The sequence below is a fragment of the Leptinotarsa decemlineata genome, unplaced genomic scaffold (assembly GCF_025532065.1).
Source record: "Leptinotarsa decemlineata unplaced genomic scaffold, Ldec_3_MD MMD2_P_RNA_scaffold_7, whole genome shotgun sequence".
In the NCBI taxonomy this organism is placed as follows: domain Eukaryota; kingdom Metazoa; phylum Arthropoda; class Insecta; order Coleoptera; family Chrysomelidae; genus Leptinotarsa; species Leptinotarsa decemlineata.
Genome location: NW_027412534.1, coordinates 1,596,282 through 1,613,990, shown reverse-complemented (window position 1 = coordinate 1,613,990; position 17,709 = coordinate 1,596,282). Strand labels below are relative to the sequence as shown.

The following is a 17,709-nucleotide window of genomic DNA, read 5'->3' as shown; positions in this document are numbered from 1 at the left end:
ATAACTGTTAAAAATTTGACAAGTAAATCAACGACTTGACACTACCATAGCATGCATTTTGTTTGTCAAGACCTACTTGAAAATTTTATTCAACATGATTAAGCATCCTTACTGTCCTAGTTAGTGTTTATAAATGATCTGTAAATACTGAATATTGAAATTTTGATGGAATTTCAACTCTAACAATTTTATTAATACTTATTGCAGTTTTTAAGTTGTGTCCGCTTTTTCAAAATTGAAGGTACTGACGTTTGTTTAAGAAAATATCCAAGTGATTGAAACTTTGCACCAGTCATGTTAAAATTTTTATACAACATTTCTAATTTCTCTCTTAAAATGTTTGTATAGGTAAAAATGTATCAGAAAAGATAAACTCCATGATGAGTTTGTTATGTATAAATGAATTGATGACAATTAACCGAACTTGTTTTTTAAAATAAAGGGGATATCTGTCAACAATAAGCAAAACGTTAACTTCATTCTAGTTGCATAAAATTTGGCATATGGGTATAAAATTGCCGTAGACACAACTTTTTCAAGTAACTTTTTGTTAAATTCAATCTAGAAATGCACTTTTTCAATAAAAAAAAGTTGAATTTGACAAACACTGAACGTCAGTGGGTCGCAGTTGGCCGCATCATTTTAAGTTAAATGCAAAGCATAAACAAGTGCCGAAGTTGAACTTCAATGAAACTTTTCGAAAAAAAAGTTTCCCATATGGTGCGCACTTTAATGGTGACACTGTATATGTTGGCTATAACTGGTGGAAGTGGCGATCCCATTGTCCGTTTGAAGAATTCGTCCTTCATTTGGAAATAACAGTTTCCTACACAGCACCCTAGTAAGTTAAAGGATAATATGGTTTTAGGATTATGAATTATCATAGGTAATGAGAGAAAGCTGCAATTGTGAGTTATTAGAACAATGATGATTTGACTTTATAGGAAATTCCAAAGTGATTTCACAAGGTTGAATATTTTTGCTACCAATCAATATAACAACAATGTTTCTCGTGCCATTATGGAATACTGAACTTGAATCATGCATTCCTGCAATCGAAGCCATACCTAACTTCGCTACTTACACCGTTCTGCTGATGGAAACTAATTCAAAATCAAGTATTTGTGAATTGCATTTTTAAGTGCCACTTATACGATATAATAAGATTCAGAAAATCTGAAGTTTTTCAGTTTGGAAATGAAAGTTTTGAATCAGACCAGAAATATAAAAACATAGATTTACCTGTCAACTGCTATGGCTACTAAATGTAAAATGGAAGCTGTACAACAAAGAACATCTATGGAAGTCCACATATCACATAATTCCGGACCCATAATCCAGTTGTTACTTATCTGAAAAATAAAATAAACTGAAACAGAGTTCAGATTTCAAGTAGAATAGAGACCCTACTCTAGCTTTCTTATGGCGCATTGATAATGCGTGCAACTTATATTTATATATGCAACTTATTTCAGGTTCGCAAAGAATAGAAACTCAAAGTCGTTTTCACAATTTACTATCACCCTCAGATGTTAGAACGGTAAAATCATCATTCAGTATATGTTCAGAACCTATATAAGTTTGTCATCTAACATCAGCTAATTATTTAAAAATTAACAATCGTTAACATTAATTTTAACATTGTTGTTATGAGAATTCTATACTGTAATATCTCTTTTTGCAATAAAATCATTTTCAATTCACCAAAACGAGCAAAAAATCGTTAAATTCCGTCTTTACCAAAACAATGGGTTCTTTTAGTGGAAAAAATAGATTTACTCGAAGAAGTCTTTGGCACATAAAATGATTAAATAAATATCAAATTGCTGGTTTGAACAGTAAATAAAACATCATAAAATAGAAATGAAAAAAATATTATAGGAAATCATTAAAGAAAAAAGTTACAGGTCATCAACATTCTCCATTTCTACGCAAGATTTGCAGTACATATCTGCATGGTCCAGACATATGAATTTATTGCATTTGATTCAAATGTATTTTGTCTTTCGATCACGGGGACGAGGGCAATCTTGACACTTCCCTTGGCCATTTTTTTTAAGTCTTTTGGATGGAAGTTCCACAGTTTGGCCTCTGATCTTGCAGATGACAGTCCGTATTTCTCGAGGGGTCCACTCGTTTTGCGCTCCTATCTTTCGATACTCATTTATCAAATCCATTCCCAGTTGAATCAGGAATTCACTTCTTTCCACTATTTTGCCAGCATTATTTTCTCTATGGATCTGCCGGCAGTATTCATCAATGAAAAAATTATTGTTAGAGGCCATCGTCGACAATTTCGCGATATGTTGTAAATAGATGATAATTGATCTACAGAATCTACTCCTCCTTTTGTCAAATTGTAGAAGGAAACAATCTCTGGGAGTTTTTTTCTGAATCGTCTACGTGCATATCGTGATGGAGAGAAGACAGTATAAGGACAACTTGACCTTTTTTGGGTACATATGAGAGGAGTGTGAAATTCGGTTGATAGCCATATATACTGGAGCATATTTCTCGATTTCAAGCGTTTACAAAGTTCACTCTCTCTTGTTTTTGCGTATAGTTCCTACCGCAGTGAGTCTATGTTCTTGGTACAACTTCACAAAAAGTTCATAACTTGTATACCAGTTGTCCATAGTGATGTTTCTTTTAGTTTTTGATACTGTCGTGGCTCCAGTATCAACCTTTCCACTATATCTTTGGGACTGTTACATGTATGTAAATGGTCCTTCGGGTTGTTTGCCCATGTCAACCTCCATGCCATATTTGGCTGGTTTGTTCGGTATATACTGGCTAAAAGGGCATTATCTACTAACGGATACCTTAACTTATGTTAGGGTATCCGTGAATTGCGTAATCTTGCAGGTAGACATGGTTATGAAAAGTGCTGTTGAGTATCTCTTATTGAAAATCAAAAACCGACAACATAGTTTCATTGTCGGTGTTTTTTATAGACAACCTAATGCTCTATTGGATGACGTAATACAAGATGTGGATAATATTTTGTCTATGACATATCACACTGCGGATTGGATAACTTGCTTGGGAGATTTCAATGTAAATTTCTTTAATTTAGATAATTCGCTTATGCATTGCTTCGAATCATTTGGTTTTTCACAAATTATCAATGTTGCAACAAGAACTACTAGCACTTCTAGTATATTACTCGATGTTATTTTAGTTTCGGATACTGATTTAGTGAACAAATATAGTACCTTGCCTGTACATGGAATTTCAGATCATGATTCGACATTTTGAGAAGTAAATATTCCTATTCTACACAGCAAACCCAGAATCATCACATATCGTGACTTTCGTCACTTCAACGTAACTAATCTTTTAGATGATCTTCATGATCTTCCATGGCACAATGTCATTAATAAAAATAACATCGGCAAAACAATTGAAATTTTCAATGAATTTATCATCTCGGTATTTGACAATAATGCTCCTTTAGTTCAAAGGAAAATAACTAAACAACCAGCTCCTTGGCTAACAGAAAATCTTGTAGTATTGAAAACAGAGAGAAATAGAGCACTAAAGAAATTCAAGAGAACAAAAATTAAATCAGATTTTCATATTACCATTTCAGTAATCAGAAGTGAGAAAAAAGTTTACCTCAATCATGTACTCCAAATGAAAGACTCGAAAGCATCCTGGAGAACTCTGAGGAACCTGAGTGTTCACCCAAGTCCGAAAAATTCGATACCTGAGCATTTATCTAACCCTAATTCTTTGAACAATTTTTTCTCTATCTATCTGCAAAATGTAACCAGTAATTGTGATGGTAAAATAATGTTCTTCAGTAGATCTGTTCAAGATACACTATGTGATTTTTCATTTAGGTTGATCACCATTGAAGAGGTCAACAATACAGGACTTTTCATGATGAGCGTTAATTAGCCGTTTCTGACAAACTATTTAACGGATCAACCTGAAAATTCCACAGTATGCATAAGTCAATATGACCTACACGCCTAAAATATTTCAGACGAAGCGGCGTTGTCGCTTCTGCTATAAAGTAACGGCTTCTTTGATTTTTCGAAAGGAACACCCCGTATATAATATCATATTATGATGCATTATCACTTTGTCAACAAATTCATATACTATATCCCTATACCTATCTATTACCGTTTAGAAGATATAAATTAATTTCGATATTTTTTTTACCAAACATGAACTTTTATAAATGCTGATAATATTGAACTCTCTCGCACTAAAACGATCAAATTTGAAATGGAGTGGAGTGATACTATGAGGATCTCCAATCCGAGTCATATTTTCATTTTCCCCATACAGAGTTTTCAAAAAATGCAGATACTTTGATCCCATGAAAAAATGATTAGAACTCAATTTTTTCAAAAGGAACACCCTGCATATTTTAACATTTTTGAGCACTACATCCAATTTTAGATTAACTTCGTCCAGATAATACTATTTCTATTTCGAACCGTTTTCCAGATAAACTGTTTCAAACGGAAACTGACGTGGTTTTGTTGCTCGTTTTTTTGAATTCATCACTTATTTTGGATATTCACCTTTTTTTTTATACCTAGTAATATTTCTTTTTGATCCAGTTTTTTAACTGTCTCAGATCATTCAATTCGAAATTGGTATGTACCTACCTTAGAAAAAGTTACAATTTGTATACATTGAGGTATTAGTCTCTAACGTACAACAGTACACAATAATATTTTTTAATAGTGTGCTTTGGAATATTAAATAAACCAATTATTCAACGTCAGACTTCCGTTGGTGGTTTCGACTAATTGTGATAGCTACCAATCATAATAGAATAATGTCAAGATTAGGTTACAGTAATGAAGATTTCTTGAATTCATTAATAATTTATGGTGAGTGCAATAGAATTGCGAGTAGAACATGCCGAGTATTTCATGAAAGATATCCACAACATCCGAAGCCGATTAATAATGTGATAAATCGACTACTAAAAAACTGTAGGTTGAATGGAACCTTCCGTCCAAAAATCATTCGCAAGAAGACTGAAGTGGATGATGACGACAATGGTTTAACAGTTTTGGGATACTTTCATGCATTTCCAAATGCTTCTCTGCACGAGGCTGAAAGGGAGATAGGTATACATAGCCTACGTGACAATTTGTCGAATTCTTAATAAGAATGAACGGCATCCCTATAAGTTCTACTGTGTCCAACATTTGAAAGAGACTGATTTACCTCGTAGAGTGGAATTCTTTGAATGGTTACTTGTCAGGACTCAAGAGGATGAACATTTCCTTGACAATATCATATGGACAGATGAGGCCAAGTTCACAAAAAACGGAAATTTCAATAGACACAACAGTCATTATTGGGCGCCAGAAAATACCCATGTTGTCCGCCAAAGGGGTTTTCAAGAAAAATGGCAATTCAATGTATTTTGTGCCATAAAGAATGAGTCAATTTTTTATATCGAGTTTTATGATGATAATTTGAATGCATCAAAATATGAAGATTCACTGAGGAATGGAATTCAAATGATTTTAAATAATAGGCCAGGAAGAGAATGTGTATTGTACCAAATGGATGGTGCTCCACCCCATAATTCTCATTCAGTCAGCGAAGCTTTAACCGAAATCTTCGAAGACAGATGGATTGGTAATAATGGACCTTTTCGTTGGCCTCCTAGAACACCAGATGGCAATCCATTAGATTATTTCGTGTGGGGTTTCATTAAAAATACGGTTTACTCTACTCCAATAACAACAATGAAAATGAGAATGAAATCGAGAGTCAAAACTGCTTTCAATAGTTTGACTCCAGACTTGATCAGGAGCGCTACACATTACAATCTTTTGAAGAGATTACATGTTTGTTTAAGTAGAGGTGGAGATGTGTTTGAACATATTCTGAAATAAACTGGCGATTAAATTAATTTATGGGTTTTATTATTTTCAGTTCGTGTTTCAGCGTTAATAAAACTATTGTTTGAAGAGAAGTTTCATTCGATAGTTGAGGAGTATTTTAATAATTATCTTTTCATTATATTATATGTGACTAATTGAGAAACATCAAACGGAATCTGTTTTACAGAAATGAGTGATGAACAAGGAAACCATGTCAATTTCCGTTTGAAACAGTTTATCTCGAAAACGGTTCATAATAGAAATAGTATCATCTGAACAAAGTTAATCTAAAATTGGATGTAGAGCTCAAAAATGTTGAAATATACAAGGTGTTCAATTTGAAAAAATTGAGTTCCACTCATTTTTTCATGAGATCAAAGTATCTGCATTTTTTGAAGACCCTGTGTGAGGCAAATTAAAATATGACTCGGAGTGAAGATCCACATAGTATCACTCCACTCCATTTCAAATTTGATCGTTTTAGTGCAAGAGAGTTCAACATTATCAGCATTTATAAAAGTTCATGTTTGGTAAAAAAAATATCGAAATTAATTTATATCTTCTAAACGGTAATAGTAATAGGTAATATAATATCATAATATGATATTATATACGGGGTGTTCCATTTGAAAAATCAAAGAAGCCGCTACTTTATAGTAGAAGGGACAACGCCGCTTCGTCTAAAATATTTTAGGCGTGTAAATCATATTGACTTATGCATACTGTGGAATTTTCAGGTTGATCTGTTGAATAGTTTGCTAGAAACGGCTAATTAACCCTCATCATGAAAAGCCCTGTATAGTGCATGATATTCAGACTAAAGCTTTTGGAACGAATAGTATAAACGCGGAAATGCTGAAATATTTCAATCCTTTCATAGATAAATATATTGCCCATATAATAAATTGCTGCATTGAAAAATCATATTTTCCTGTAATATGGAAGAGCTCTATTGGCATACCTATTCCAAAAAAATAACCCTAAATATTTTGCAGATTTGAGAATTATAAGCTTGCTTCCAGCTCTATCTAAAATTTTCGAAAAATTTTTTTATACTCAAGTGTATGATTATTTCATTTCAAAAAAATTAATTCCTGATTGTCAATGTGGTTTTAGACCTGGAAGAAATACTAAAACATCTTTAGCAACTGTAACGACTGATATTTGAACAGCCTATGATCAAGGTTTAAGTAGTGTTTTGGTGATACTTGATTTTTCCATATATTTTGATACCATTAGTCACGAACTGCTTTGTGCTAAATTGAGATATTATGGCTTTGATAATAAATCAGCGTTTTTAACGTGAAATTATTTTCTCAGACGTTCTCAGAGAATATTGGTTAATGATTCGTACTCATCCAAACTTGATATTCTTTCAGGTGTCCCGCAGAGGACTATACTGGGCCCATTACTTTTCATTATATATACTGCAGATATTTTAAATGGAATAGAACTTTGTAAAGTTCAAGCTTTTGCAGATGATACACAGCTTTATTTCAGTTTTCGTACCGAAAATTTGTAGACTGCAGAAGAATTCATGAACAATGAATTGAATATAATCAAGACATTATCAGAAGAACACAACTTGAAATTCAATTCTGAAAGATTCAAATTATTATATTTCGGTAGTAAAAATAATATATACTTCTCGAAGAATAGTTTTAATCTTCGATAAGGATAGAATACAAAAAGTGCAAAATAGCTGCGCAAGACTGATTTATGGTATTAGAAAATTTGAACATATTTCACATAAAATTGTAGAATGCAACTGGCTCAATATGTACAATAGAAGACATCTCCATATGGGTACCTTTACTCACAAACTTCTAAATGATCCTAACCCGCCTGCATTGATCAATAAATTTATTCCTCGATTCAAAATACATTCACAAAATATCAGACACGAATCTACCTTGACCATGCCTCAGCACAAAACTGCATTTTTTCAAAGGTGTTTTGTCTTCAATGCCATCCAAATGTACAATACTCTGCCTGATGAATTCAAATTATATAATATAAATAAGTTCAAATATAAATTAGAGCATTATTTACTTGGTGAGCAGTAATCATATTTATACGACCAGGCATATTCCCAGCTCATATTCCATTTCAATTTATCATGATTTAACAATTTACATCCAGACAATTTGTTAATATATATACCGGGTGTCCCACATTTTATGTGACAGGCAATATCTGGTTTGCTGAAGGAGATACACAAAAATGTTTCATACAAAAGTTTTAGGAGTTCATGAGAGCTATATTTTGATATAATTTTTAAATATACAGGGTGTTTGGTGTAGGTGCTACAAACCACAATTCCATTTTTTAAAATAGAACGCCCTGTATATCATTACATATTCAGATGCTACGTTAAATTCTGATATCATTTCATGTTTGGTTTTTGAAATTCGGTTACGGCGTTGTTGAGTTATTGCTTAAAATGTAAAGTCTTGAGAACGACTATTATTTTTAAAAATATCTCATACAATTATTCTCTCTGCATCAGATCACATGAAAATTAGTCAAAATTTTGGGTGTTCGAAGTAATGGTTTCAATTTTGAGTTGTGGAATTCAGTCAGGAATCATTTTGAATATGAAACAATTGCGAAATTGAAAGAGGTGTATTCGAAAACAAATCTTTAATTAATAACAATGTAAATAATATAACTTGATAAATCATTTCATAAGAATGGTAGGTACCTAGAAATAAGTCATAAAAATTGTTCAAAGTGATGCCCATTAGATATTATACAGGCTTCGAAACGTCGAATCACTTCTCTAGTACAAGTCACTCTTATAATATCAGGCGTAATATCACTGCACGCTAGTCGAATTTTCATTTTCAGATCATCCACATTCAAAGGGGGAGTAGTGGAAACAATATCTTTTAAATAACCCCATAGGAAAATATCAAGCGGTGATAAATTTGGGGAACGAGCCGGCCACCGAATTGGACCCTTATTACTAATCCATCTATTTGGGTACGTTCTATCCAGATATTCAGTAACAACCTGTGAATTGTGAGGAGGAGCACCATCTTGTTGCCACCAAATTCCTTGTCGTTCTGCTATGGGAATATCTTCCATCAACTGTATCAAATCATTTTCTAGAAAATGTAAATATCGCAATCCATTGAGATTTTCATTGAAAAAGTAAGGTCCTATGATGCGGCCATTGAACAATCCACACCATACATTAATACCCCAAGTAGTTTGAAAATTACTTTCGCGGACCCAGTGGGGATTTTCTTGAGACCAATAGTGACTGTTATGTCGATTCACAACTCCATTATTGTGGAATCGCGATTCATCGCTCCACAAAATTTGACTGAATATGTTAGGACTTTCATGTAATATTACCTGAATACAAGCAATGAATTCAAGTCGTCGTTCAAAGTCCGTGGGTTTCAAACCTTGTACCAACTGAATTTTGAATGGGTGGTATTTATTTTCTTTCAGAATTCTCTGTACATTAGATTTACTCACACCGACTTCTTCTGCAAGAGTACGGATAGAAACATGTGGATGAATAATAATATAAGCCAACACATTGATCTCTAAATCTTCAGTTCTAACAGATCTCGTATGATGACGATGCTTTATAGTAGAACTCAATTATTTGGAATCCTTGGAAATTTACAAGCATAAACACTGCGGGTGCAACCTGTTATATGATCCAATCGATTTAATGTACTCACCGGTTTTCAAATGAGCATATCCACATTGTCACTAGTAAACAAAATACAGGTACTCAATCAAGCCAAGTACCTCTATTATTACCTACGGTGGTGATATATAAGGGCTAATGTAATCAATCATTGTTAGTTTAATGTATAAGTTTGAAAATGTCCTTATAGGACGACACTGCAGTAACGTTAGTTTCAAATAAAAATGGTAAAAACATATGAAGTTTCAATTATCTTTTCTTCATTATGATTTTCTATCACGGCTACATCCATCAATTTATTGAGAAATCATTGTTTCCCAATCTTATTTTTCGAAGCAAACTTTTGACTGATTTTCTCAGGAGCAAATTTCTGAAACCCTCAATATCGCAAAGTATAGATAATACGAAATGTTAATGTTAGTCATTCATGATCTGAATTCAGAGTGACCGCTCATTATGAAGTTGTCAAAAATCACCTTAACAGAATTAATTTGGACTTCTACAAAAAAAACAATGTATTTTCCTGATGTGAAAATTTAGCCATTACCAAAAACAGACTTGAAACTGATTCTTGACGCAAACCGATTTCAACTGGACCATCCCTCTAGGAAAACTTCATATGATACCTGATAAGTTTCATTAGAAATGTATCCGGTATCATTTCTCTTGAGAAAATGGATTGTTGTATCTTGACACCTTCTTCTCTCACCAGAAAGTTCTAAGATGCACTTCAGTTTCCGAAGGAATTCTCACACAAGTAACATTTGAAAGTCGTTAATAATGTTTCATGGTGAATTCACCTAGTTCGGATTTTCATTGTCTGTAATGACTCTAATATGATTCAAAATTTCTGAAAGATAAAGTAATATTGAAATGAAAAATTGAAATTTTGAATTATTTCCATGAGATGAAAATGAGGAAAGGAATTGAGAACTGAATAGATGGAAATGAAATTGGAAAACCAAACAAATAATTGAAAAAGATCCCAAAACGAATTAATTCACGACGTTTCGATTTTTAGTATCCACAATCGTCTTCGGGTGATAACTGGACTCCAAGATGTGATTATTTATAGGTCACTCGAGTGCTTTCTCCTATCCCCGCTTCTAACTCTCCGCTTCACCAGTATTTAGCTGAAGCTGACCGTTTGATGGGAGTTGGTCGTGTTCTGCTTAATTAAAGGTGTCCATATGTTGCATATCTCTACGCTAGCTTGGCTGAATGCGTTTTTGGACAACATATATGCGGCTTCTTTGAATTTCCTCGTGAATCAGTGTTCCCCTCTGTGGATGATTTCAGCGTGGGACCACTTAGTGTTATGCTCTGCTATTCTCGATTTGCTGGTTTTTCCACGCTGTGTAGTTTTCTTGTGGTCAGCAATAATGACTTTCGAAGGCCTCTCACTTTTACCGATATAGGATTTTCCGCACTCACAGGGTATCCGGTAAATACAATTCTTGGAATCTCAGTCCGCGTTTGGTGGCCTGATTTTCGTGAGGCTGCTACGGATAGTGTTTCCGGATCTAAAGCAGGTTCTGATGTTGTACTTGGACCAATCCTTTTTATTCTTTCCAATAATCCTCTGATCTAGGGAAGTACAAGAACTGGTTGTGACGGCTTCTTTTCTCGTGAGGCTTTTGCTGCTTTTTAGCCAAAATCTATTTCACCATCACCTTGGAGTAACCATTCCGTTGAAGATCTTTTTTAATGATGCCTAGTTCCTTTTCAAGACCTTCATTCGTATTACAGAGCTGGAAAGCACGACCCACTGAAGTCTTGATGATTGCTATTTTGGTAGATTGTTGATGGTTGGATTCTTGATTCAGATACTGTCACGTGTGAGTGAGTTGTTATTTTTTTTTATTTCAGTTTAATTCGTTCAGTTTTTAATTTTTTGCTCATTTTTATTTTATTGTTATTTCATTTCACGTCTTATAGCTCAATATAATTGATAATTTCAGCTATTCATTTGAATTTTAAATCATATTGGACAATGGAAGTCCGAACCAGTAAAATTTACATTCACTCACTTAGTTTCCAGCAATGGCACCATAATTCATAAATTCTTTCAAAAAAAATCGATACTACTTACCACGTATACTGCTCCTAAGGGCATCACTAAACAAGCAACCAATAAATCTGCCACTGCTAATGAAACGATCAGATAATTTGCTACATTTTGTAGATTTCTCTCCAGTAGTATTGCCGCTATAACAAATACATTACCTGGAACAAAGAGATGTGTGTACTATATCATTATTTTCTAGTGATTATTTCATGTTATTCTACAGGGTGTTCATTGAACATGCGGCAAAAATCAAAGGACTTTTCTAATGATATTTTGTCCTTTGATGATTTTTGATAGGGCACTTCGTTTAGGAGATACGGGACGAGAAAGATAGATAGATAGATAGATGAATTTAATTAGTTAATTACATATTTTGGTATTGATATAAAATTGAATGATAAATAAACAATTTTAAAGGCTGAGCTACCTGAGCAGAGCTTGAGTTGTATCAACCTATAAACAACTTAAACATTGAATATATATTATATGCAGGGTGTCCCATATAAAACTCCGCGGGCAAATATCTCTAAAATGAGAGAGCATATCCATATTTCGTGAAGGCAGATGATTTTGATGTCGAAGGGTCCTCTTATTTGCGAAGACATCCAGCAATAGGCGTAATACATACGAGTTTAATAAAATTAATCTATCAGTTATGATTTCATTGTCTGTTCAATTTTATCTGGTTTCGTAGGTATTTCTGTACAAATTAAATGAAATTTTCAAATTACCAAAAAATATGTTACTTTGACCAAAACTCGACTAACATGATGATAACGAAATCAATTAGTGATAACAAGAATCATTTTAGTAAGTGTTCGTACTGCCTCCCTTCACGTTCAAGTAATTTCCGATTCGTGACAGCTAAAAGCGTCTCTCGCGTTATGGAAGCACAAACATTTGTGATACTAGTTTTCTAATTCTCTACATTTTATGGCCGTCGCGTATAAACTAAGTCTTTGATATATCCCCACAAAAAAAAATCTAGTGGAGTAATATCTGGACTTCGAACTGGCCATGGTACTGGACCCTTATTTCCAATCCATTTCTCATTGAAAGTATCATCCAAATATTGGGTAACTATTCTATTGTTATGTGAAGGTGCCCCATCTTGTTGAAACCACATATTCAGTAGAGTTTGTATTGATAAATTCTCCATGAGATTCGGCAACACATGTTGTAGAATAACCAAGTACCTCTCTCCATTGAGAATTCCTTCGAAAAAAAAAGGTCCTATCAAATAACCATCAATGATTCCGCACCAAACATTAACCCCCCACACAGACTGAAATCTCGTTTCTTGCACCCAATGAGGGTTCGCGTCAGACCAATTGTGACAATTATGTTTCTTCATTACACCATTGTTATGGAAACGGCTTTCAGAAATTGATCATCATCATGAATACGATGAACAACCATGCTATGAAGTTCAATCTTCTATCAGCATCTCCTGAATATGGTGATATATTTCAGTTATTAAAAATTAAACATGAAGATTATTACTTGGATGTAGTCCTTGAACCAAATGTATTTTGTATGGATGGAATTTGTTTTTTGACAAAATAGGTTGTATTGACGTGCTAAAGATTATGCTAAGCCAGCGAATGTTTTGTTTGACGGTAATTTTCTGTCAGGATACCGATTAGCGTATATTCTCACTGCTTCTTTTGAATTCCTTCTTGATTCGCCATAAATACATATCATATCCAACTTTTCTACATTTGAAAGTTGAACCATTTTTCAATTTTACGAAAAACCAACACAAAACTTAATACACTCTCGTCAAATCTGACAGATCTATAAATACATTATTGCATTTATTTTTACTTATTCATGGCCCTCTTTATAATACGCAATAAAATTGCCTTTTTTCATCAGTATTCAAGAAAAACCACAAGTGTGCTATATGACTGAATTCAGAATTTTATGCAGAATTGAGAAACCAATTGAAAATGTTAGGTTATCATCTAAAAAAATTGGCCTTGGTGTCGCGACGCCCTAACGCTGGATCTCTACGTAAATAAAAGGACCCTTTGACACCAAAATTATCTGCTTTCACGAAATATAGATATTCTTTTTAATTTTTTATATACTTACCCGCGGAATTTTATTTGGGACACCCTGTATATATATACAATAATATTCCACAAAAATATAAAGTTGGTAAAGTACAAAAAATATTTCATCGCTGCTCAATCATGATGCCATTGATTTCATAGATTTTATTCTTCTGAAAAATTTTCAGTAATAAATTTAACATGTTTTCTCTCTCTCTTCCCTCTCTCCTTCCTCTTTTTTTTTCTTTGTTTTTTCGCTCGTTTAGTTTTCTTTTCTTCAAGGCTAGAACTATGATCAACAGTACCCTTCCGGTACATGTTGTTTCTAGCCTTATTTGTAGTTTTCTTTATTCATTTTTATAGATTTTTTATTTATTGATAAGTGTTAATTAGCCGTTTCTGACAAACTATTCAACGGATCAACCTGAAAATTCCACAGTATGCATAAGTCAATATGATTTACACGCCTAAAATATTTTGGACGAAGCGGCGTTGTCGCTTCTACTATAAAGTAGCGGCTTCTTTGATTTTTCAAATGGAACACCCCGTATATAATATCATATGATTCATTATCACTTTGTCAACAAATTCATATACCTATCTATTACCTTTTAGAAGATATAAATTAATTTCGATATTTTTTACCAAACATGAACTTTTATAAATGCTGATAATCTTGAACTCTCTTGCAATAAAACGATCAAATTTGAAATGGAGTGGAGTGATACTATGAGGATCTCCAATCCGAGTCATATTTTCATTTGCCTCATACAGGGTCTTCAAAAAATGCAGATACTTTGATCTCATGAAAAAACGAGTGGAACTCAATTTTTTTAAATGGAACACCATGTATATTTTAACATTTTTGAGCTCTGCATCCAATTTTAGATTAACTTCGTTCAGATAATACTATTTCTATTTCGAACCGTTTTCGAGATAAACTGTTTCAAACGGAAACTGACGTGGTTTTGTTGCTCATTTTTTTGAATTCATCACTTATTTTGGATATTCAACTTTTTTTTATACTTAGTAATATTTCTTTTTGATCCAGTTTTTAAACTGTCTCAGATCAGTCAATTCGAAATTGGTCTCTAACGTACAACAGTACAAATTGATATTTTTAATAGTGTGCTTTGGAAAAATAAATAAACCAATTATTTAACGTCAGACTTTTGTTGGTGGTTTTGACTGACTGTGATAGCTACCAATTATAATAGAATAATGTCAAGATTAGGTTACAGTAATGAAGATTTCTTGAATTTATCAATAATTTATGGTGAGTGCAATAGAATTGCTAGTAGAACATGCCGAGTATTTCATGAAAGATATCCACAACTTCCGAAGCCGAATGATAATGTGATGAATCGACTACTAAAAAACTGTAGGTTGAATGGAACTTTCCGTCCAAAAATCATTCGTAAGAAGACTAAAGTGGATGATGATAACAATGGTATAACAGTTTTGGGATACTTTCATGCATTTCCAAATGCTCCTCTGCACAAGGCTGAAAGGAAGATAGGTATACCCTACGTGACAATTTGTCGAATTCTTAATAAGCATAAATGGCATCCCCATAAGTTCTACTGTGTCCAACAATTGAAAGAGACTGATTTACCTCGTAGAGTGGAATTCTTTGAATGGTTACTTGTCAAGACTCAAGAGGATGAACATTTCCTTGACAATATCATATGGACAGATGAGGCCAAGTTCACAAAAAACGGAGTTTTCAATAGACACAACAGTCATTATTGGGCGCCAGAAAATCCTCATGTTGTCCGCCAAAGGGGTTTTCAAGAAAAATGGCGATTCAATGTATTTTGTGCCTTAAAAAATGAGTCAATTTTTTATATCGAGTTTTATGAGGATAATTTGAATGCATCAAAATATTAAGATTTACTGAGGAATGGAATTCAAATGATTTTGAATAATAGACCAGAAAGAGAACGTGTATGGTACCAAATGGATGGTACCCCATAATTCCCATTCATTCAGCGATGCTTTAACCGAAATCTTCGAAGACAGATAGATTGGTAATAATGGATCTTTTCGTTGGCTTCCTAGAACACCAGATGGCAATCCATTAGATTATTTCGTGTGGGGTTTCATTAAGAATATGGTTTACTCTATTCCAATAACATCAATGGAAGATATGAAATCGAGAGTTACAACTGCTTTCAATAGTTTGACTCCAGACTTGATCAGAAGCGCTACACATGACAATCTTTTGAAGAGATTACATGTTTGTTTAAGTAGAGGTGGAGATGTGTTTGAACATATTCTGAAATACACTGACGATTAAATTAAGTCATTAATTTATGGGTTTATTATTTTCAGTTCGTGTTTCAGCGTTAATAAAACTATTGTTTGAAGAGAAGTTTCATTCGATGGTTGAGGAGTATTTCAATAATTACCTTTTCATTGTATTATCTGTGACTAATTGAGAAACATCAAACGAAATCTGTTTTACAAAAATGAATGATGAACAAGGAAACGATGTCAATTTCCGTTTGAAATCTAATCTAAAATTGGATGTAGAGCTCAAAAATGTTGAAATATACAGGGTGTTCCATTTGAAAAAATTGAGTTCCACTCATTTTTCCATGAGATCAAAATATTTGCATTTTTTGAAGACCCTGGATGAGGCAAAAAAAAATATGACTGGGATTGAAGATCCTCATAGTATCACTCCACTCCGTTTCAAATTTGATCGTTTTAGTGCAAGAGAGTTCAAGATTATCAGCATTTATAAAAGTTCATGTATGGTGAAAAAATATCGAAATTAATTTATATCTTCTAAACTAGACTGATTAGTTCGAACTCTGTGTCTCAATTTATAGGGATGGATGTTTCCCTTTACCTGCGTTGCTGCCACTACCTGTGTTTGCTCGACTACCTGTTTTGGTCTTATTACCTGAGCTGCCTCTCCTGTCTCTGTTATTGTACCTGTATTGTCATGTACCGAGTTTTGCTTCTGAGGTTCAGCGGTCTGATTACTTGTGCGAAGCGATGAAACGGATCTCCATGTTGATGGTAATCTTTTCGCATTCTCCCTCTTGTTCATATCATTAGGTCGTTTTTCAATTTCGATAGCCTCTCTGATTGTTCGCGAGTAAAAGTTTTCGTTGCTTGCTAGCATTTTTGTGTTATCGAAATTGATGTTATGTCCTGTTTGAAGTACGTGTTGGAAGAGAGAAGACGTGGTGACTTTTCCCTTCACTGCTAGTTTGTGTTCATCTTTGCGTTTGTTGATTCGTCTGTTGGTCTGGCCGTTGTAAGTCCTGTCACAATCATGGCATGGTACTTCATACACTCCCTGTGACTCCAGTGATATCTGATCCTTGGGATTACGAAGCATGGACCTTATTGTCCGTTCTGGTACGAACGAAGTTGATATGTTGTGACGGCGAAGAATTCTGCTGATTTTATCTGTTGTTCCTGCAATATATGGTAGTGTGTTTGTTATGACCGGTGTATCTCGAGTTTTTTGTTGTTTCCGTGTGGTCTTGGCAGCTGCTTTTACACTTCTTTCTGAGTAGTTATTCATTTGTAGAGTTGTTTCGATGGTGTTCAACTCTTGTTGTCTGTGATCGATGTCTGTCAGCCTCCTCGAACGTGTAATGAGTGTTTATGCCACCGCGTGAATTTGTTTTGGGTGGTGGTGTGAATTTTCGTTTAGGTACCTATTCGTGTGTGTTGGCCTTTGATATACCGTGTGACCTAATGTACCGTCCGGCTTTTTTATAATCAGTCCATCGAGAAATGCGAGCTGGTTGCCTTCTTCAACTTCTTTCGTACATTTAATGCGTGGATGGATTTCATTCAAGTGATTGAAAAACCTGGAAAGTTCCTGGTGTCCATGAAACCAAATCACGAAGATGTCACAGACATACCTCAGCTAGAGTTTAGGTTTCAAGTGTGACGTTGCTATTGCTTCGGTTTCGATTTCTTCCATAAAGAGATTGGCAACAACGGGTGATAGTGGCGTGCCTATTGGTGCCCCTTCAATTTGTCTGTATCGTTGGTCGTTATAGATGAAGTAAGTGTTTT

General features: G+C 34.0%; 1 protein-coding gene across 1 annotated transcript in view; it reads right to left on the bottom strand.

Annotated features, from left to right (window-relative positions):
- Window positions 1-17,709, bottom strand: part of LOC111513400 (5-hydroxytryptamine receptor) — a 47,615-nt gene that overhangs the window by 12,096 nt on the left and 17,810 nt on the right. The window contains exons 3-4 of the mRNA XM_074170171.1: window positions 11,630-11,763; window positions 1,243-1,352 (exon numbers count right to left, since the gene is read on the bottom strand). Coding sequence (XP_074026272.1) covers window positions 1,243-1,352; window positions 11,630-11,763 — 244 coding nt within the window. The remainder of the gene's footprint in view (window positions 1-1,242; window positions 1,353-11,629; window positions 11,764-17,709) is intronic.